The sequence below is a fragment of the Artemia franciscana genome, unplaced genomic scaffold (genome assembly GCF_032884065.1).
Source record: "Artemia franciscana unplaced genomic scaffold, ASM3288406v1 PGA_scaffold_52, whole genome shotgun sequence".
NCBI lineage: Eukaryota > Metazoa > Arthropoda > Branchiopoda > Anostraca > Artemiidae > Artemia > Artemia franciscana.
In genome coordinates, this window is record NW_027062693.1 from 101749 (window position 1) to 124559 (window position 22811).

Sequence of the window (22811 nt, forward strand, 5' to 3'; positions counted from 1 at the left end):
ACGTTCCAAGGCGTGATAATTGAAAGGCTATGATGCAAAATGTATTACTTTTCGACTAATCACGCATTGGAGGTTCAAAATTTTTTTTGGGATTAAAGTATGATCCAGAACATTAAGACCTCTATATAATCTTATATATATATATAACCCTCTTTAGTGCCGTGTTTTTAGATTTTTAGTTGTCCGTGACCGGACAACTATCACCCAAGTGACATCCCAAATAGAACCAACTACTTACTATCATCATTCATTTCTGACTGAATAACGTAGACTAGAGAAGACGAAACATCCAGCCAGCGGGTACAACCACAACATACCCACCACGAAAACACCATAAATGATAACCCAATTCAATATGGAAACCCTCACAGACCTAATGAAGATTTAGAACAGGACATCCTAAATCCTAATTTTTTTAACTTAGGAATCAACTACCAAGTAAGGTCTTACATACTACTTCAGTCTATTGAATTAAATTAAGATAACGCCAAAGACAATTAAGATAACGCTTAAAATGCAGAAGAGAGCGGGAACAGGACGGAAGAACCGCAGTACCGTTGTACATTTGTACTTAAACTGCTGGGGATAGGTGATTCTGGGTTCCGCGCTTCCCATTTTGTAAAAGCGTAAATACAAACAGTCTTTACTTTTGCTAAATGGTGATAAATTAGAAAATAACATTATATTTGTTCAATCAGTAAATAGGGCAAGGACACGAAAATTGTGATTGGTGTTAAATTAATATCCAGAACTAATAAGTGATGAACATTTAAAAAGTGCCAAATAGTGAATTATAAATTTAATTAAATAAAAGTGCCAGTGGAAATCTTTTTATATTACGTTGTGTATTTTTATTTTTATTGTTAAAATACCTGGGATCAATTAAAAATCAAATATAACAGTTAAAATTTCAAGTAAAAATGAACAATTGGAACCAGGTATTCGTGTGTAATAACAGTTAATGTCAAGTGTTGTGGTTAAATAATTTTTTTAGTGCTAAGTGCAGGACATATATATAAGGTGAGGGAAAATATTTCTTAAATTTTGAATCATCATTTACAAGGTTATGGAATTATAATAAAATTTTTATAGACAATAAGGATTAAATGCAATATTTAAAGAAAGAGATTAGACTGATTAATGAGGACATCAATCTACAACGGAAAAGGGGATATGTAACATATAGACCAGCCCCCTCCCCTCTATAAAATTCAGGGCCAAATCCCTCATTCACACCCCCTTAGAAATCCTCAAATATAGGACCAAATCTCTCATCCATACTCTTCTAGAAACTCTTAAATTCAGGACTAAATTTCTCAGTCATACCCTTTACTAAATTTCAATTAGAATAAGGTTTGAATAAAATCATTTAGAATTTAGCAGTTGCTAAATTTAACAGTCTGCGTAGTCCAACGCAGTTGGACTACGTGCATTTAGAAGTTAAATGTTATTTAACAAGTTAACTAACTGGTTATTCTGAACTCTGGGTTTCTTCAACTCAAAACCAGAAAGGAAATCCTTGCCATAAAAATAACTTTTGGATGCGGGACTAGTCACATGATTGAACAATACCAATAGTAGCGGAGGTCAACCTCCACAAGTCACCAAGCCTGTCCGGTGAGTTCTGGTTTTTTAGAAATCGCACGTTGGATATATCACCCCAACGCAAGGAGCGAGGAGTGAGTTTTAAGGAGAGATTCGAATAGTCAAGATCAATTGCTCATGTTCACCTTTTCATGCAATAAGTCATTGAAGCTATTTTGTCCAAAGTTGTATTTTGTAAGTAAATAAACCTTATTGTATATAATCATCTTCTGTCTATGTATTAGGGCATCTGGTACAGTTCCTCTAGTTTTCAGGTACGGTCCCAAGGGAACCTATATTTGTTTTAGGAGACCTCGAACATCATTGAGATGGTTCTGTCTCCCAGGTTACTGGGGATTATATATAAAGCTGTTTTGTTCTATTAATAATTTAGCTCTCATATCCTATATCCACATTAAGCTATTAAGACTTTAGAAAAGTCCCAAGCACCTCAATGCAAACCCCCCTTAAGATAAATCCCACTCCAAACACATTATTCAACAAAACCACCTCGTAACAGATACTGAGCCTCTTCAATAGCAATGTCCTATCAGTACCAACGTATAGTTCCAAAAGCTCGGCGCTGACAAAACAGCTAGAGGAAAGGATCAGCAAAAAGCCAAATGGAACCAGTGAAAGCCTACAACTAGATTATGAGTAAAAACATTACCTAAATTAAAGCCACCAATTTTATCCCCCTTTCAAACCAGGATACAATCTGTCTGGTTTCATTGCGTGTGTACAAAAACAGCTAATTTTTTACAGAGCTTTTAGTCAATTAGGTCTGAAGGGACGGTAATTTGGCCTGAAAGCTTACCTATTGTAATTACCTGATTTACTTCTTTACATATTAGGTCAAATTCTAGTTTACTGACTTTCGGCTATCTGGGAAAGGGGTTAGGTTAGGAAAATGAAACTTTCAAGGATGGGTCTACAGGCTAAAGTGTATCCCAGGAAGGTATTTTGAAGTACCTACCTCCACTCCCTCTTTCTCCCTCTAGAGGACCCTGAAGTTCACCTACATGACAGGTCTATACCTATTGAAATTTTAACAAAACAACATTTTACCTTAATTTTCAGTTACCAGTTGCTTTTTCTCTGCCTTTATTTCTGAAAATGCAATTCCTGTTATTCAAGGAATTTATAACACTCCTTTTGAGTAGAATTTTAAGCCAAATCAGTGTTTTTTTTCAAAATTTACGAAATGTTTTTGTATATCTTTAAAACCTTATAAAATGGAATTGAGCTAAGTTATGAAGCTAAAAACAATTTTGTTGTGCTTAAATTAAGCACAAGATCTATTTAGCATAGTTTCACTTTTATAACACACATGTTTTTAAAGGTCTGGGCCCTCTAGAGGGAGGAGTGGAGGTAGGTACTTCAAAATATCTTCCCGGGACATACTTTAGCCTGTAGACCCATCCCTGAAAATTTTATTTTCCTAACCTAAACCCTTCCCAAGATAGCAAGAAGTCAATTAACTTGGATTTTACCTATTTTTTAAAAATTTAGGATATGTATTTGTATATCTGTTTTTGCTTTATTATTTGCATTATTTCTAATCTTGTGGTACCCTTAGTGTTAATTTAAGGGACCTACCACAGTGTTGGACTTTATATATTCAGATTTCTAGGAGGGTGTTCCAGGTAAAAAATCAAGTAACTTTAAAGTAACTAGAGAAGTTACTTGAATTTTACATTCACCAGGAACGGCTTTTGAAGTAACTAAGGTCTTATTCAGATAGAAAAAATATTACGACCAAGATTTTGTTAACATTTCCTTTAGACTCATTTAGTCGAAATCGAATAATAGAGAAACGCATAATAGATGGAAAGAGTATATCCACGGAACATTAAATTTTGCCCTTCCTGCAGATCCCCCAGATGGTCGACCCCTTTTCCAATTAGACATAAGTACAGAGGCGATTAGTATATATAATATAGAGACAGTACTACGTAAACTAAAGAATGGAAAAGCTGCTGACATCGATCGTACGCATCCTGAACTATTGAAATACGGTGTTGGAGTGCTACCTGAGCCACTACACGAAGTGTTAATGCAGATATGGGACACAGAGGATATTCCCACAGATTGGAAGAAAGGGTATATATTGAAACTAATTAAGAAGGGTAGAGTTGCTGATTACGACAATTGGCGAGGTATCACCCTACAGTCTGCTGGAAGCGAAGTCCTTAGCCAAGTACTTTGGAAACACATCAAGACAAAAGTTGAAGCCATATTCAAAGATGAACAGCATGGCTTCCAACCAAGTAGGTCATGTGCTTATATCATCTTTATTCTTAGAATATTTATTGAAGATTCAAATAAATGGCAGACTGAAATAATAATGGCTTTCATGGAATTCCAGAAGACTTTCGACTCAGTCCATAGAGACTCACTAAGGAATGTACTGCGCTACTATGGCTTCCCTGATAAAATGGTCAGAATTAAAATGGCGTTAAATGATAAACAAATGTGTGCTATTCAAACTAATGATAAGGACTTGACTGAGTGGTTCAAAGTCAACTCAAACGGTCGACAGGGGTGCATTCGGTCCTCAGTGCTGTTTATATTACTCATTGGTTTCATAAAGCGGACGTGCAACTTCATAAGTGGCTGGCACGTATGCAGGGGGGTGGAGGGGCCTTCGGGCCATGGCCCCCCGAAATTTTGTGAAATGTTTAATTTCCAAATGGTTTCTTGGGATTTCTGGCAAAAACAGGACATTTATTAAGAACCTAGATGCATATGTGAAGCCTTTTTTGGGGGATTTTACAGCATGTAATCATCCGTTCAAGTCACTGCCCAATTATTAATCCATTTTCTTTCTAACTTTTTACCCTCTTTGAAGTAATTAGCATTTGTACTATTATTTTTGTTGTAAAGAGAGTTTGCTGTCCACAGCAAAATAGAATTATCCTTGATATTAGGGCGTTTATCCCCCCTTTTCAGGATAAAATCTTTTCAGGATCAATTTCGGAAACTATCATTTTTCATTTAAATCTACGTTTTTGCAATAGAAGAACTACCCCCCGCAGCACCCATATTGCACTGTTAACCCAAAATTTATTTTTCAGTGGGATATACTTGGTTAATCACTGGTTCTAAATCGCTATGAACATAACCTGAGCCTAAAACTAACTTTTGAGGCTTTAGTCTTCCCCCCCCCCCATCCGCTACAATACTACATATTAAAAGTTAATCTGTATTTTCCAATATACGTACTTTTTGCATTACTAAATAAAAAAGTGCTACTTTGCATCTGCTGTTTCGAAGGTTTCCCCCCCCAAAAAAAAAAAATCCTGCGTACGTGCCTGATAAGTGGCATCCAGTTGAACAAAAATCGAACTTTATTTGATGCAGATTTCGCAGACGATATAATTATTTTTAATTATTACAATCTCTCACATAAAACAAAACAGTATTATATTTCTCTTTAGTCCTGATTCCCCAAAGCAAATTTCTTAGCAATTAAACTCTTTGCTTTATAAAAAAAAAGATTGTAATCTTGTAGCGGTGTAACGTGGTAATAACGTCTTAACACATAAGTGCATTGATCTACTCAATCACAGATAATAGTAAACAATACACAAATGAGAACCAGAACATTGATGACGAACTCAGTAAAAACTAAAAGTTACATTTAATATTAAAATAGGGGAGGGCTCAAAGAAGATATTACAATAATGGCAGAGATGATTGATTATTGGATTATCTGGACATTTCATGCCAAAGTGAAGTAACTTTATGTTATTCCAAGAATAAAACCCCAACATAGCTTAATCAGTCTTACATGTAAATTGTCCATGCATATAAATTGGTCTTACAATGACCATAGAACATTGAATTACGATAATCATAGAAAATTGGTCTAATAAAAGTCAACTTAGCATACACACATTTAACCAAAAATACAATATTCAGTTCTAGTCACTTCCACTCAGGTCCTTGTCTTGAAAATCCCCTTTCTGGACCTTTCCCACTATATTATTGAGGCTCTACAAACATAGGCTACACTTTAGTTTCTATTTGTCAAGATCATTTACTTGGTTATATTTCATAAGCATCTGCTTTTTTGGTTCTAGCCTGCAACTGGTATTTATAAATTCCTGAAATTTCAAAATTGGCTCGGAAGTTTTTCCGAGTTGTCGGTAATACTCATTATAAATAATGTGTCGGTCTATTATAATTTCATCATATTTTGGTATATTTCATTATAAACCTAGCCTAAAATAAATATTGTTAATGAATAAACCTGAAATAAGCCAAATCAGATCGGTTAATTGCAGACAAAATAATTATTATATATAATGATATTATATATATACTCAAAATTACCGACTCATTCATTAGAGAGAAGACTAAACAGCCACTCGTTATTGATAAACTCATAAGCAGTCAGTGCCGATACTGGGGACTCATAGTTAGAATGGGTAGCAATCGTCGACCTCATGATGTTCACAATGCTTTAGTCATACCTGTTCAGAAGCGTAAAATTAATTAAGCTACACTTTAGCTTTTATTTGTCAAGATCTTTTCCTTGGTTATATTTCATAAGCATCTGCCTTTTTGGTTCTAGCCTGCAATTGGTATTTACATGAAATTTCAAAATTGGCTCGGAAGTTTTTCTTGACAGTCTTGAACCATTTTGAGAATAATATGAGGACCAAAGTTGTTTAAGGTTGGTTGGGAACTACAAATAGAGACCATTTGAAGTGCACAACAGTGAAAGTGAACCTTCACTGTGCCAGCCAGAGGGGAAATTTAAGAGGCTAAAATTTCAATAGCAAGAATTACAAAAATATAGGGCACATACACCAAATTTCTGAAATTTGGAGTTGGTCATGATATGACAACTCGCTATGAACAATGTGAGATAGAAATACTTTTTTTTCTATAGTCTGACCCATGCCGTCTTTATTGTCTTTACTTAAACTATTTCTGAAGCATAAAATTACACTTAGTATACACCTTTACATTATCTAACCTAGCTGTCCATGAGGATACCCTTCCCTTGATTGGTTCTTGCTTAAATACAAAGAAAAATGTAACTTATAGGTTAAATAAAATTTAAGTTGGAAATTCTCATATTTAGGAAATGGTCAAATGATAAGTTATTATAAACTGGCTACTTGAAAAAAAAATTGAGGGGAGGGGTTTGATATTGACTCTCTAGTTACAACTAAAAATTATTCATAAGACAACAAACAAAATAACAAACTTTCCAAGAATCAATAGATTTTCAAAATTATATCCATTTCCTGAGTCTAACCTAAACAAATATAGCTAACCTAAACAAAGCTAGGTGCCTCCTAGCCTAAAATAAATATTGTTGATGAATAAACCTGAAATAAGCCAAAACAGATCGGTTAATTGCAGACAAAGTGTGTAAATTGGAAAAACACTTACCATTTCAATAAAAAACTATAAAGCTGACTTGTGTCTAACCAATTCAGCACTGCAATCAAGATTAGTCTTTTTACAACTCTAAACTTCGTGTCTTATGTTGTGGGATTTTGGAGTTTTGTTTAAGAATCTAAAGCTGATTGGCTGACGTTGTTTCTATGTGTTGTCAGAATGATACAGCAATTCTGACGTAACAATGTCTCCATAAGTTTACAGTGAAAACCAAAAAAGAAAACCGTTTGCGTTTTAATTGGGATATATATGCTGTTTTGGTACATATTAATTATACAGAACACACCCAAGAAGTGAAGTAAGGGTAATCATATTGAAATATACCCAAATATGATGAAAATATAAATACTTTAGTAACAGAATTATGGGAACTACAACAAAGAATTATGGAAAACAGGCCGTTAATTTCCATAATTTTGTTTCTAAACTATTATAATTTCATCATATTTTGGTATATTTCATTATGATTAACCTAACTTCAATTCTTAAGCGTGTACTAGCTAACAAGAAAGTACCTAAGCTAATTATAGCCGAATACAAGAGAGAAAATAGGTTTACTCAGATTAAACAAAGCAAACCTCTTAAGCATGTTTTGGGTAACTAGCAAGTACCACATTTTTCACAAAATCCAACCAGCAGAAAAATATATTTGAATTTATCAGTCATCTTAAGAAGAAGCTAACAATGATCATTTGTGTGAATATAAGATTGCGACAAAGAACTGTGTTATCTACCTAATGGGAAAAAATATTGGGTTTGAACATATCCTTTTTTAAGCCTACCACTTGATTCCCCATTCAATACGCTTTTCTAAACATAATAACCACTATAAAAGTCTTGGCACCATCGGCAGTGTATTCCTCAGAGCGCACTGCCAGTGGTCAGATACTTGGAAGGATGACCAGTGGCTGAAGGTTGACAGAAATTAGCAGTAATAGGCTCCTATTTGTGCCTGCTAGTCCCACGAAAATGTTGTCATTATTACTCCCTATCAGCTTGAAACTAATATTTTTAACTCCCTGGGCTGTCAAGACCCCAGTGCAGAAGAAAAAATTGGAAAGGAAATTTGGCTCCCCCACAAGAAGGCTAAATTCCATTTTTTGTTAGGGGACAAGCCTCCTGAATCTGAGCACTGAATAGGGCCTAATTTTTTTTTCTGATAAGCTTGAGATTTCCAAGGTTCATGGTCTGGACTAAAGGACCTCAAATTTTTCATTTGAGGGGAGAGGGTGGTAGGGTGTCCAAAAGCATGCCATACATGACATTGTCCCTGATAAATTTGCAATTGTAAGCCTCCTTACTAAAAAGACACTAACATTATTTTTAAGGCATTACCCCCCCCCCCCTGGAAGAAATCCCAAAAAGGACCATCATGTGTTTGTTTTTCCTTTTTCCGAAGTGGCTTGAAATCTTTACATTTAAGTTTTAAATGGGTTTAAATGGTGAAACACCTACACTTATTTGAGGCAATCATTTTCATTATGACTTGAGTATCCATTTTAATTTATATTTGCTTAGGCAGTCATCTAATTATCCATAGCATAGGGACAGATATAAACCTGTCAACTCAGGCAAAGAATCACATTTGGTTCCACCAGTTGACAAACCAATTATAGGCATCAGGTTATGGCTATTTTACTTCTTTGAAGAATATAGTTATTTATTGTATATATATTTAGTTGTTTTAGTAACATTAGCATATTCTTCTATTTATGCAAACCCTTATGGGTGAAGAGTCTTAAGAAAAACATAATGATTCATCATAATAATATTTTATTGCTGATAAATACAATCAATTTTATCCTGTAGATTAAAATTTAACTTTAAATGCTTTTATCAAAGCAAATGTCTTTATAGTGTTTTCATGTGATAGCTTTGAAGCCATAATGTGTTCTATGTCACATATGAATGAATGAATGTATTTAATACCCAGCATTGGAGAAATAAATTGAGCACAAAAAAAAAGAAGCGCAAGATACTAATTCATCTGACACAAAAAAACAGATGCCAACTACTGCTGTAAAACATTGGCTCATAGGTGGGTCTTGGCTGATGAATTACATTGGTCAATTTGTGACAGAATTGCTTCTTCAGGTTTAGTAACACCATACTGGCCTGTAACATACATATTCCTTGTCCACAGTGATAAATGCAGCAAAAACTTTGCAAACTTGTAGTACATTGAGTATTCGAGTGTAATTTCAGTTTATCTGTAGCAAAATGTAAAAATGCACAAAAAGGGACTGAGATAAAGATAATGAGGAATAATCATAGCATTGTACACCTGGGCCAAAAGACAACAATCAAATTTCTGCTTATTTGCCACTATTCAGCTATACATAAAAAAAAGATCGCTTCTGAAAATAAGAGAGCAGTAACCACCATGTCTCTAACATTGATTGTCCAATAGGGAGGTGCAGATATACAATATCATCCACAAACTCAACAATAGAACCACCAAGTATGATGCTCTGAGCAGCATCTGATTTTGAGTTAAAAAGCAGCACTTCAGACTTTTCAGCATTGAAATGAAGTCCAATATGGGCATACTTTTGTTGCAACTTAATAAAATTAAGCTTCTAGTCCATTTCAAATCAAAGACAAATCAATACCAAACAGAATATAAGTCATAAGTGACTTTGATTGTGGCCTTACAATACTGTTATTAAATACTGTCAGTGACAAAATAGCACCTTGTCTTACCCCTTCTTTACTGAGAGAAGGGAATTTCCACGTGAAGAAAAAGCGAAATCACATAAGAGACTGGTAGTAAACTCTAGTAGTCTAAGTTCTACTTTCAGATTTTCATACATGTCAACCAGCAGGGCTAGGATGCAGGAATCAGCACTGGTGAAACCCAAGTCAAATAAAACCCCCTTATGGAGAAGCAAATGAAATGCACGTCTTACTATCGTGAGCAGCTAAAGCAATACTTTCCCAGTATTTTTTTTCATCAACTAAAGCAGATACCAAAGCAGAAAGGACATGACCACACCCCAAGCAAGACTGAAAATCAAAATGGTGGGCCTAGACTGTACATTTAGTTCTCAATTCATCAACTATCAATTTCTCAAAAATTTTACAAAATAAAGTTGCAACTGTTATTGGGCAAAAAGACAAACGTTCAGAAGGAGGTTTATTCTTCTTTGGGATAGGAGTCAAACATCCAATTGAAAAAGAATCAGGGACAAATCCCAAATTAAAATATTATTTGGTAAAGGAATACTAAGGGTTCCATAAACAGTTCACCACACAACAACAAATGCTGTGCAGATATCCTATCAAATCCTCTAGACTTTTTTTTCTTCAGTTTACTAATTGCAATTGGTTATTAACTCATTATTAGAAATAATCAGTCAAGGACTAGAAGCATGCTCAAAAAATATTCGAGTTTCCCTTTGAAACTATTTTGCAGATATGGAATTGGAACAGAAAATTCTCCTTTTATAATACTCAACCCATGAGGAAAGTGGTGTACAAGATGGTATTTGACTTGGCATATCTTTTACTAGACTGGACCACAACTGATTTGGCCAAGACCAAACTTCTTCCAAACAAGACAAAATAATTGAGCTCCAATTAAGAGAAATGTACTTTGCCAATTGGCATTTAGTATAATACAGTTTAGGCAACCACCCATTGTGTGGTTTATCTGCTTCAATCCAAACTGAAAGCCAAAACTTAGCAGAAAAGCAAGCATTTTGTAAGTTACCATTAGTTGACCAGCCAGGCTCTTCAGTTTCAACTTTCATTCACCTAATAGGTACTACCAATTTTTCTGCAAGAGCTAGGGCATGAGTAAGTTCACTACAATAAATGTTTAGTCTAACTCAAAAATCATACATATTCTTCCTTGAACTCTGCATCAACAAATCAAAATGGACACAAATCTTTGTGAGGAAATCATTACACGATTTCTGGAAAAGATCTAGAGATGCCCTACCCCAATTATTAGCACAAAATACAGATTGATTTTTTAGAAGCCATTTAGAAGAAGAGCCACAATCACCAATCAGAGCACTAAAAGACAAAGGGAAGTGATGTGACATAAAATTGGAATTACTAACAACAACTTTGGCAATAGTTACAGATGATGTATGACAAACATGGTCTAAGTTAGATGTATTACCCAAACTATAGACATAATTAAAACTCTCATTCTTCAGTGCAACTACACAATCATAATTCAACAGTCCAAAAATAATACTTGAGCAATCAGAATCACCAGAAGAATTATGTGGGTTGGTTAGATCAAATATTGAAGTCACCAGTTGCAATAAAGCATAAACTGTGCTCTTTTATTTTTCAAAAACATTTGGATAAACAAGAAGCACTAATGGCTAAAAGTCTTTCAGATTGGTTGTCATCGTAATTTGTGGGCAGAAAAATTTCTAGCACAATAAAATTTCAGATTCTGATTGCTAAAAAGTCACTTGCTGAATCGAAAACGGATGAAGGATAAACTGACTTCAGAAGGGTTGCTAGACTAACACAAGGCTGGCCAAAAGACTGAGACCAAGAACACCTTATGATTGGTTGACAGTTCCAAAAGGCTCAGGCTCAAAGTAGTTGCAAATTGCTCCTGAATACACATTATGTCACACTTAGATAAAAAGTCCTTTAAAAACACAGAATGATTTAGCAAATTTCCATTTGAATTCCATGAGACAATTGTATAAGAGATGGAGGATCCTTGGTTTATTTCTTCATTGAACCTTGAGTGGGCAGGTTTCAGACTCATTTTGATGAAGTTTAGCATTGTTTTTTGCCTGATTAGCCAGACATCTTACACTGTTGTATGTATGGCCTTTTTTTGCACAAAATGCAGTACATATCTTTTGTGCACTTGTTATCCTTTGTGGAGGTGTGGTCAGAAGCACTACAATAACCAAAATAGGCACTAATACACAGTTGGCCACTATATGACCAACTTCATAACAGGAAAATAAACTTTTTGGGAGAAATTTGAAATCTTGCAGGGAGTTTCTCAAAGCCAATCCAATCTGATAACCTCAAAGCCTGGTCCCAAAATACAGCATAAACACTTTGGAATGCTCAAAGTTGCTGATTTCTATTGTCCTTGATGCCCTTGGAACAAGGCATTCTACATCAGTACAAGTCATGTTAGGAGAAACTTGCTTCAGGATGGCAACAAACAGTTTCTCTTTGAACATAGCAGTAATCTCAGGCTAACTAGCTTTCATTTTCTCAACAGATGATTTAGATTTGATGTACAATTTCTAGTCCCGTTTAAACTTTCTTAGCTCACTTATTTCCAATGATTCAGGACAAATTCAGTACACAAACTGCTTACAAGGGTTTAAATAAAACTTAAACCCAAAATGCAATCCATCATTTCATCAGCTCTTAGAAAAGGAATATAATGGAAATACCTAACTATATGTTGATGGGTCTTTATGTGAAGAGAGTTGTGGAAGTGGTTGCTTTTTAAAAGACCACAGCCTATGCATTATGGAAAAACACAAGTCAGGGACTAGTATCCCAACAGCTGAAAGTAGCTGCTGTCAATTTGGGCTTAGAGACCCTAATTGAACCAAAGCAGAGCAATTAATGCATAGTAATATTCTCTGACTTTAAATCTGCTCTCAATATCTTATGAAACCCTAAGTTTGAAACACTGGTCATAAACCTACATCAAACCAAAGAAAACCTAAACAGCCTTGGAAGATTAGGCTTTGTCATTAAATTTCAATATAGCCTATACCTAGTCATCTAGGTATAGAAGGAAATGAAAGAGCAGACAAGATAGTAAAGTAAGGAGCAACTAGCAACTAAATTGGAGGGCAACAAGGCTTCCTACCCCACTCGTTTTCTTCTCAAAATCATTCGATCAAAAGTATGAGAAAGCCATTTAGCCAAAAAAAATATTCAAATTTGATTTTAATTATTCCTCTGCGGAGAGCTAAAATCGAAACAAGCATTGATTAAAAAACGTTCAGAAATTAAATAAAAAAAAAGTTTTTTGAACGGAAAGTACGGAGCGACATTAAAACTTAAAACGAACAGAAATTACTTCGTATATGAAAGGGGCTGCTACCTCATCAACGTCCCGCTCTAACGTTACGCAACGTTACGCTAAAGTTTTTTACTGTTTTAAAAAGTAGAGTTTGAGAGAAAGAGTCAAACTTTAGGGTAAAGAGCGGGACGTTGATGAGGAAGCAGCCCCTTTCATATACGAAGTAATTTCTGTTCTTTTTTAGTTTTAATGTCGCTCCATACTTTCAGCTAAAAAGTTTTTTTTTTTTATTTAATTCCCTTCAAGATGTAGTTGCTTTTTACGTAATAAGGAATGTTTTCAAAAAGATACGAATGCTCGTTGCATAATAGACAGTGTTTTTCTTTAATTACTTAAAACACCTACGAGGGCCAGTAAAAAACCTTCAGGGCATCCACCAAATAATGTATTCTATGGTCGTTATGTTTAAAAACATACGATGGCCAGGAAAAAACCATCAGGGTACCCTCAAGTAAGGGTGTTGTCCAAATTGAACAACACCCAATATTTCCTTTTCTCCAGAAAAGAAATTGTTTATTTAGCTTACTTGCTAATATAAAGATTAGTTTTAAACAAAGCAATTTTTATATCAAAGCTATTTTTCCTTATCTTTAAATTCAAAAAAAAACTTTTCGTCGATTACAATCAAAATTATAGAAATTTGAAACAGTTAATTCAGTACATTCCTATTTTTTAGCTGATTACATGTTGTTGTTGTTTTTTTCAAATTAAGCTATAGCTGCTTTCCTGAAAACGAAATTGTCGGGGTTGGAAATTTTTAATATTAAAACTTGCTTTCTTATCGCTTAAGTATGATAAAAAATAGCTGTTAATTAAACTTAATTAAAATTCCTGAAATTCTGTAATTTTTTTCCATTCCCGTCTATGTTTTGCTTGGTTCTAAATTAAGAAAAGTTATTTTACCAACATTTTTCATTTCGGGTAAATTATTTGATTCACTGATTTAGATAGCTAAGAAATTCATTCATTTCCGTTGGAGTTACTTAACACCAACCCTACCCCCAAATGGTTAAATATATACCCTGAATTGTATATTTGAGGTGAATTACCTAATAGTCGCTCTTTTCTTAAAATTAATTGAACGATTTTTGAAAACAATGGAAATCCCCTTCCTTATATAATTTAGGGTATAGATTTATCTATTAGTTGGAAAGGGAGAAGTAGAAAAGAAATATTACAACTGAACTTAATGTAAAATTTTGATTCAGGATAAAGTTCTGATTTTAAAGATGTGTCTAAAGGTAAAAAGTATAGCGCTGGTTAGTGAGCAAGCTCAATACCCAATGAATCTCGACACAGACAATTTTTGGAGTTCTAACTCTTTTTTACAAAAGAAAAAATTGTTTGAATCTGGAGCAGTTGATATCAGAACTATTTTCTTTTAATCTTCAAGTAAGAAAAAACAAAATCGCCAACAACAATATAAATTACCATTTGGCTGCTAGAGCTCCACAAAATTACAAAAATTGAAACTTGACTCACATTTTTAAGGGCAAGAACAGGGCTGGCACAACTGCAATCTTAAACCTGACTGCGCCTTTTCAGAAATAATCGTAAAATTTAGTCCTGTGTGGCTGAAATTACTAGAATTCTATAGAACTCCAAAAATTAAATTAAATTCCAAATTTGTTAGAACCAAAGAAAACTAAGTCTGAGCGTTTTAAAACGGTTTTGCAGTACTTACGCTTCTAGAAATCCAAAGTTCCATTGGTCACCTGATTTATATTCGAATTGTTAATGTGGTACTATAAGAAAAAATTATGGCTAGCTATTAACTAGCGTAGGCTTAAAGTTGTGAATAGGGTTACAGTAATCATTTTCATGGCCAGTACTCTAAGTTAATTAAATAAATTATAATATTTATCTCCTTGATTATCTTAGCATATTGGCTTATAAATAAGAGAGTGTTTATAATATATTTTTTTTTATTACCTTGGGAAGCCCTGACATACGGATCAAAGAATTTGTATTAAAAACAAATTTCTACATCAAAACCAAAGGGGCTTTTCACACTTCTTTGAAAATGAGTTAGAAAGATAGAATAATCCCTTTTGTGGTCTTATTCATTGGCCAAAGCCAATAGCAGACCAATCTTTTGTAGGTTATGCCAAATTCAGGCATTCTAATTCTTTCATATTCCACATTAGTAGTGTCGAAATTTGGATTCAAGCGGGCCCATAGCCGCTTCTCTTTTCTTCTTCTCCGTTATTCACGAAGAAGTTTAACAGTGATTCCTTCAAGACGCAGGTGTTATTAGATAACTTCAAAGACCTAACTACCAATCCACGACGAAAATATCACAGATCAGAATAGGGATGAAATCTTTTAATTGACAGTGAAACAAATATAAAATTTTATATGGATATTTTGAACAGTAAAAGTCACCAGAGTTTTACTTCTGATGATGCACACTGATTATGTATACGAAATATTCGGTTTAAAAATTTATTTTTGTTTCACTGTCAATTAAAAGGTTTGTTTTGGCTTTCAAGTTGTTATTTTTTTAAGGGTTCTTTCCCTCAAGGAGTTTTTTTCTTGATATTTTTTCTTAAATGTATTTTTAATTTGATATATTTTTTCATGGAGATTTATTTTTCAGATTCAGATTCAGTTATTCAAAAATTTTTATTCATCAAAATCTTCAACTTGCACAAATGGAGAGACAAGCTCGACTACTGGGCAAGACATATAAACAAAATTTAACAATCCTCATTGATACAGAACAAACAAAAAAAGAACCACTAACTCATCAATAGAAAAAAAAACAGTTTTTTTAATGAGAGTATTTCAGGTGGAGTAAGTGGAGTGAGGCCAAAATAAAATATAAAATAAAAAAATTTTACCAACCGTTCTTGCAAGCAGATTCCATTATATAACTTTTTAATCGTCTCTTGAAAGATCCTTTTGGTAAATCATCAAATTTATTTAATGAATATTTGTTGGCTATTGATGGGATCCTATGCCGGAGGTTCAAACGGGATCTTTCATTTTTCACCAGAGGTAGTTTATACGAGTTAACACATCTAATTACCAGTGAATTTTGATGTTTGGACAGTAAATTCTGGTCAAAAAAGAAATTATGTGCATGTTGAATCTTAAAAAACCAAATAGATGATAGCAGATAAGTTTTCTGTGTGAGAGTCATTATGTCTAGAAACTGGTAAGAAGTACGTGTTTCAGAGTGGATATCTATGCTCTTCGGGTGTTGTAAAAACTTATCTAGTATTCGAATAGCTTTGTTTTGAAGGGTTTGTAGTGGTTTAATATGTGATTTAAAAGTCAGAAAAAATATAGCTGAGCAATATTGGAGGTGTGCATCAATTAGGCAAAAATATAGTATTTTTAGAACCTTATATGAGAATAAAAATTTTAATCGGTGGAGCAAACCTATATTTCTTGATAATTTTAGTCTGAAATACCTTAATATTTTGATGTGTATACTCCTTTGATTTTCTGAATAGTATCAATGTTAATTTTATTAATAGAAATATTTTTCAACTTTTGATTTGATCTTCCATAAATAATAAATTCTGTTTTAGCAAATTTAGGGACAAGTTTTTTAATTTGGAACCAATTTTTGATGGATTTTACAACTTCAATCAGTTTTTCTTTCAGTACATCTAATGTTGGTGCTTTTAAACTTGCTGCAGTATCATCTGCAAACATAATTGTTAATGCATTTTCAGGAGTAGATTTAGGGAGATCATTTATATATCTTAAAAATAATATAGGCCCTATAATTGAACCTTGGGGTATACCGATATTATTATTTGATGTTTCAGACGATTATTCACCATCAATATTTACCTTAAACCTTCGATTGTGCAAATATGATTTGATATATTTTAAAGGTACTCCTCTTATTCCCGTATTTTCAAGTTTTATTAAATAGAATTTTATGATTTAAAGTGTTGAAAGCTTTCTTAATATCAAAAACAATGTAGCTGCTAAACAATCATCATCTAAGGCATCATTAATGAAAATATGTGTTGCGCCGACGGCATCTTCTATCGATCTATCTTTTAATGCATTAATTCAAAAACTTTCAGAAATTAAATAAAAAAACAAGTTTTTTGAAATGAAAGTAAGGAGCGACATTAAAACTTAAAACGAACAGAAATTACTCCTTATATGAAAGGGGTTTTCCTCCTCGACGCCCCGCTCTTTATGCTAAAGTTTTTTATTGTTTTAAAAAGTAGAGTTTCGAGAAAGAATCAAACTTTAGCGCAAGGAGCGGAAACTTTAGCGCAAGGTTTCGTTTACTATTGAGCCGGGTCGCTCCTTACTACAGTTCGTTACCACGAACTGTTTGAAAAACCAAACTAGAACTTCGAAAAAAATTTATCTTTTCCAGAAATGATGTAAGTCTATACTTCATTATGTTTTCAAAAACTTTAGCCAGTAGGGAAAGGAGTGCAATAAGACGGTAATTATTGGGATCTTGAGCCTCACCTTTTTTAAATATAGGGATAATTTTAGCCTTTTTCAGAAGATCAGGGAAGACACCATTTCTTATGCTCGTATTTATAACATGTGCAAGAGGTTCATATATTACTTCTGATATTTTCTTTAAATCATTTGTCGATATATCATCTACTGAAGCCGAATTTCCTCTCTTTAAATCACTAATAGCTTTTTGGTATTCATCAAATGACACTGGTAGCATATACAATGATATATCTTCGTTTTTGGGCAAAAATCGTGTATAATCTGATGACTCATCCAAAAGATCTCTAACCAATTCTTCACCAATTTTACTGAACTGCTTAGCAAATAATTCTGCGATATCCTTTTTTTTCAGTTGATTCATTAGCGTCATTTCCATTATTAATAAAAGTCGGTATTGCTCTTGGTTTATTTTTATTTAATTTATGACGCAAAATTTCCCACATTTTCTGCTGGGACGCAGCTGAAGATATTTCCTTCTCATAATAATTTCTTTCACTTTCTCTCAAAGTTCTAGTCAGAGTATTTTTGTACAATTTGAATTTCGGAAGTTTTCATCAGACGGATAGTTGCATTTAATTGTGTATAGTCTATTTTTCATTAATACATTTTAACAGTCTCGGGAATACCCATTGTTTTTGTGGTATTGATTTTGGTGTTTTCCTTTTAACTTTCGGACAAATATCATTATAAACATCATTAAATGATTTATAAGACATTTCCAATACCTTGTTTGCATCCTCAGTACTGACTACTCCCTTCCAATCTAAATCTCCTAGCTTAATAATTAAACGCGCAATTGATTAATCATTTATTATACGACCTGTTTTTTCATTACGTTTATTTTTTTGTAGATCTGACCAAATTAAATTCAGAAATTATCAAACCGTGATCTGAAATATCGTTTAATATGACAAAAGTTGTAAAACAAATACTATTAGAAAAATATTATCAATTAATGTTGCTCCATTATCATCTATCCGAGTTGGAACCAGACATGATGGGAGCAATCCTTGACAAAGCACTAGTTCTAGAAATTCTCTTTCTTCGAATCATTTTGCTTTGCTTGAATTTTCATCAGGTCTAGGTTGAAATCACCAAAAATAAATATTTGCTTATTCATTTGTGATATTTTATTTAATAGAATTTCAAATTGCATCAATAATTGATCTATGCTTCCGAAAGGTGGGGGATATAAAGATATCATAATTGTTGATTTTTTGTTAACTTGACGTTCCAGAGTACACGTTTCAAAAATCATTTCGACATTCCAAATCATTAGGTCTCGTCTTATTTTCGATTTTAACTCTTTTCTTATGATAAATCATAATCCACCATACTGATGGTTTTTTCTACTCTCATGAACAAAATCATAATCAAGAAACATGACATCATTAATACATCATTAATACATCATTAATATTAATATTACATCATTAATTTTAAGAAAGTTTCGTTTACCGCTAAAGCTTCAATTTTATTTTTATTAGTTATGTCATTTATGAACTCAATGGTACTAAGTAAACCTCTGCAGTTAAAACTAAAAAAACTTACATTACTGCATGTGGGGATAGAATCATCCATAAATGAATATTTGTTTTTCGGGCTATCTCCCAAAATTACTGCTTCATCATCCTTCACATCCCTCATACATTCCAGTATATCAAAAGGATTTTCTTCTAACAGTTTTGTTCTGCTTGCAAGATCAGGTAAATCATGTAAAGTCAATATCATAAATCAACAAAAAAGCCTCACTCCAGTTAATCAACAATTTAACAAAAGACCACTCAAAAAAGAAAACTAAGCTAAGCACATTTAACAACTGCACACGTCGGAGAATTCCATTGCGTTTCGGTGGAAGTATGTTCATTCTTTCTCATTCAACAGAGAACACGCACATTTTGGCAACAATGTGCGCACACCAACACATATTTGCGCATTTATATAATGACTGTTCTTGACAAATCATAACAAATCACTAATAATGACAAAAAATATAAAATAAAAAATAACATAATTTATTCGACTGGTGGGACGTTATACCACTTCTTTTTTTGTTTCACTCCGTTTTGGTCTATGTAGCATAATGTGGGTGGTACCGTGGGTGGGATCCATGCAACAAAACCTTTATCCTTCATTTCTTTCTTTTTTTGATTCAGCGTAGCGCGAATCTCCCTGCAGGTTTTACTAACATCATCACTGAAGAAAACTCTATTTTGATTAAATTTTGTGGTTTTATCAAGGTCTTTTTTCCAGGCCTGGTCACGTAATTGTTTATTCGCTTAAAGTACCAAGAATTTGTCATTCGAGTTCATAAGTCGTATTTTCACAAATTTGTCATGTACTTCTTTAACTTCAAAATTAATTTTTTGTTGTAAGAAGTTTTCCAGCAAATTTTCTATTTTCGTCGAAGCCTCCGGCACTGAGGCATCCTTTAAATTCCAAGCAGTAATGTTTTCTTTCTTTTCCAAATTCTCCAATATGAGGACCTTATCAGTGAGGGAGAGAGAGACATTTTTTATTATACATATCATCAATATACAAAAACACCACATCAGCCACTTTTGAAAGTCAGAGACTTGTTGGTAGTGGCTGATAAACATTAATGAGCACCAATACCAACAACATTAACAAAAAAAAGAAACAAAATGAAACAAAAAAGTGGGAAAAAGAAAACAACGGGAAAACAAAGAATAAGAAGAGAGGGAAAAAAAACAACACTTAAAAAAACAAATCAATAAGCCATCCCATTTAAATTATTTATTTATTTTCTACTCAGAAGGTGATTCTTCTGTCTACTCTTAAACTGGCTAACATTTTCAGATAACCTTATACTCATTGGTAAAGAACTCCACACTACTGGTCCAGCAAACTTGGGACCAAAACTTCCCCTCTGAGAGCTGCGACACTCATATACCAAATCATCCATATTTCTTGTCTCATAACTGTGGTATGAAGAATTCCTTATAAACATTTACGAAAAATTTCAGGAGACAAACAATAAATACTCTGAAATACAAATATAGCAAGTTGATAATCATGAAGTTGGCTAACATTAAAGATCATAAGTTTCCTATAGCAATTAACTGTATCATTTTCACCATGGACGTAATTTCCTAGTAGTCTAATAACTTTATTTTGTAAAACCTGAACATGTTTAAAATTTGTATAAAATCCACCAGCCCATATTACACAACCATAAGAAATATAAGGCATGACAATAGAATGATAAAGAGTTAAAAGGGCAGAACGAGGTAACTGATTTCTCAGACGCCGAATCAGTCCAAGCCCTCTAGATACCCTAGCTGCCACCTGATCACCATGTGCTTTCCAATTCAGATTTTGATCAAGCTGGAAACCAAGGTATCTCACCACAGCTACTTATTTCAATGGCCTATTACTAAGAAATATTTTTCCATTTAAATCAACTGGACTTCCTTTCCTACTAAATAATATAAAATGAGTTTTTAAAACATTCAGTGATAAACGGCTAATCTTTGTAAAAATTAAAAGATCACTTAAAGCTTGATTAACTTACTCCACAAGATCATCAGCATTTCTTGCAGCAGCTGAAAGTGTGAGAGGGCCTAATCCATGGGTTTCTTTCTTTCGCATATCTTTTAATTCTGCCTGAATCTTTGCTGTTGTATCCGAATGGGTCGCAGTTATGATTTCAATATCATTTTCTTTGGAGGTTAGACCACGAATGTCTGAACGGAATTCGGATAATTCAGATCTCAAACCTTGTATCTCTTCCCACGTTGCTTTGACTGTTTCTAAAATCTGAGGGATAGTACTGGTCAGTGCATGAATCGAATCACGTATTATACCATGGGCTGTTGAATCTTCCACAGATAATCGTGTGGATTCTATATCATTACGTCTCTTTTTCCTGGTCATAACAACTATTTACAGGTGTTCAGAAGATTAGCATAAAATAAGTCAAAATGCACGCTCTCCAATACTGAGATGTTAAATCGAGGATAGCATTGAATTAACTGATTTTTTGGCTTCTTATTTTGTTGGTTTCATATTTGTTTTGGCTTCGATTCGTTTTTTCCCTGTGCCTGTTTCTCTGTACCGGTGTTTCTAACTTTGTATGGTTGTGTGTGTTTTTACTCTCTCTCTTTCTCTCTCTCTCTCTCTCTTTCCCACTCTGTACCCATGGATCTGACTTTATGTGCTTGTGTGTGTATAATTCCTCCCTCTCTCTATTTTTTTTTCTCTCTTTCTCTCCCTTTTTCTGCCTGTGTGTCTGATGGTCTGTTTGCTTATGTCTGTGTCTGTGTGTCTGACTTTGTATGTTTGTGTATATTTTTACCTCTCACTTTGTGTGTCAGTGGGCCAGACCGTCCATTTTCCTGTTTCTGCATGTGAACGTTTGAAAAAACTTTGCTCATCCCTCACAGACCTCGGTAAAAACCCATTTTAATCTATCTCAGACTCTAGTTGATATCCTATGATCCTGAAAGTAATAACTTTGTCTCTGAAAATTCCTTTTCTTGCATCTCCGAATTTTGAATAAAGATTCTAAGGGTTGTAGTTGTTAGCGTACCCTAAAAATAATAGTAACATAACAAAATACTGGAATAAAATATTTTAATTTAAATAATGACATGCAGAACATCAGCTCAAAACATGAATGCTTCAAATTAATGCCATAACATACTTCCTTATCTTCTCTCTTGACACGGCTGTATCTAATGTTAAACGATCAATTGTACTAGTATTATTTGCCGGTGCTATGTTTTTCATCAATTCATCTTTATATTCCCTGGTGATATTGTCTGTCAATGTCCTTTTTATTTTACCTGTGGTTTCACCATCTATTATGATGTAGATAACTTCGAAGACCACACTGTCTTTTCATGATGAAAGTAAAATAATTCCAAAAAAAGGGATTAAACTTTTTAATTGAAAGTGAAGAGATGTAAAATTATTTAACTGGATATTTCGAACACATATACAGTGTTCATAATCAGCAGTAAAACTAAAAAAAAAGTTTTTAGTTTTACTGCTGATGATGAACACTGTATATGTGTTCGAAATATCCAGTTAAATAATTTTATATCTTGTCACTGTCAATCAAAAGGTTTAGTCCCTATTCTGAATTGTTTTACTTTCATATATTATGATATTATTTTTCATACGTTTCAGTTTCGGCACACAAATAAGATATGCGTTATGAAATTGATACTGTAATAGGCTTGTCTTTTTCTTGTCTTCTTTTAAATTAAAAATCTTCGTTTCTTCATAAGCACCAAGTAAATTCCAAACCACATGGAATGAGGTAATAGAGTATCTCAAACTCCGTAAAGCTCTTTTA

General features: G+C 33.5%; 1 protein-coding gene across 1 annotated transcript; it reads left to right on the forward strand.

Annotated features, from left to right (window-relative positions):
* Positions 1 to 920: 920 nt before the first annotated feature.
* LOC136041953 (uncharacterized) lies at positions 921 to 8889 on the forward strand. The gene is made up of 3 exons (XM_065726764.1): positions 921 to 938; positions 3380 to 4207; positions 8860 to 8889. Exons 1-3 carry the CDS (start codon positions 921 to 923, stop codon positions 8887 to 8889), a joined length of 876 nt encoding a protein of 291 aa, XP_065582836.1.
* The last annotated feature ends 13922 nt before the right edge of the window (positions 8890 to 22811 follow it).

Coding starts and splice junctions, on each gene's coding strand:
- LOC136041953 (XM_065726764.1), top strand. Junction 4,208..8,859: donor ACTTCATAAGTGGCTGGCAC/GTATGCAGGGGG, acceptor ATGTCTTTATAG/TGTTTTCATGTGATAGCTTT.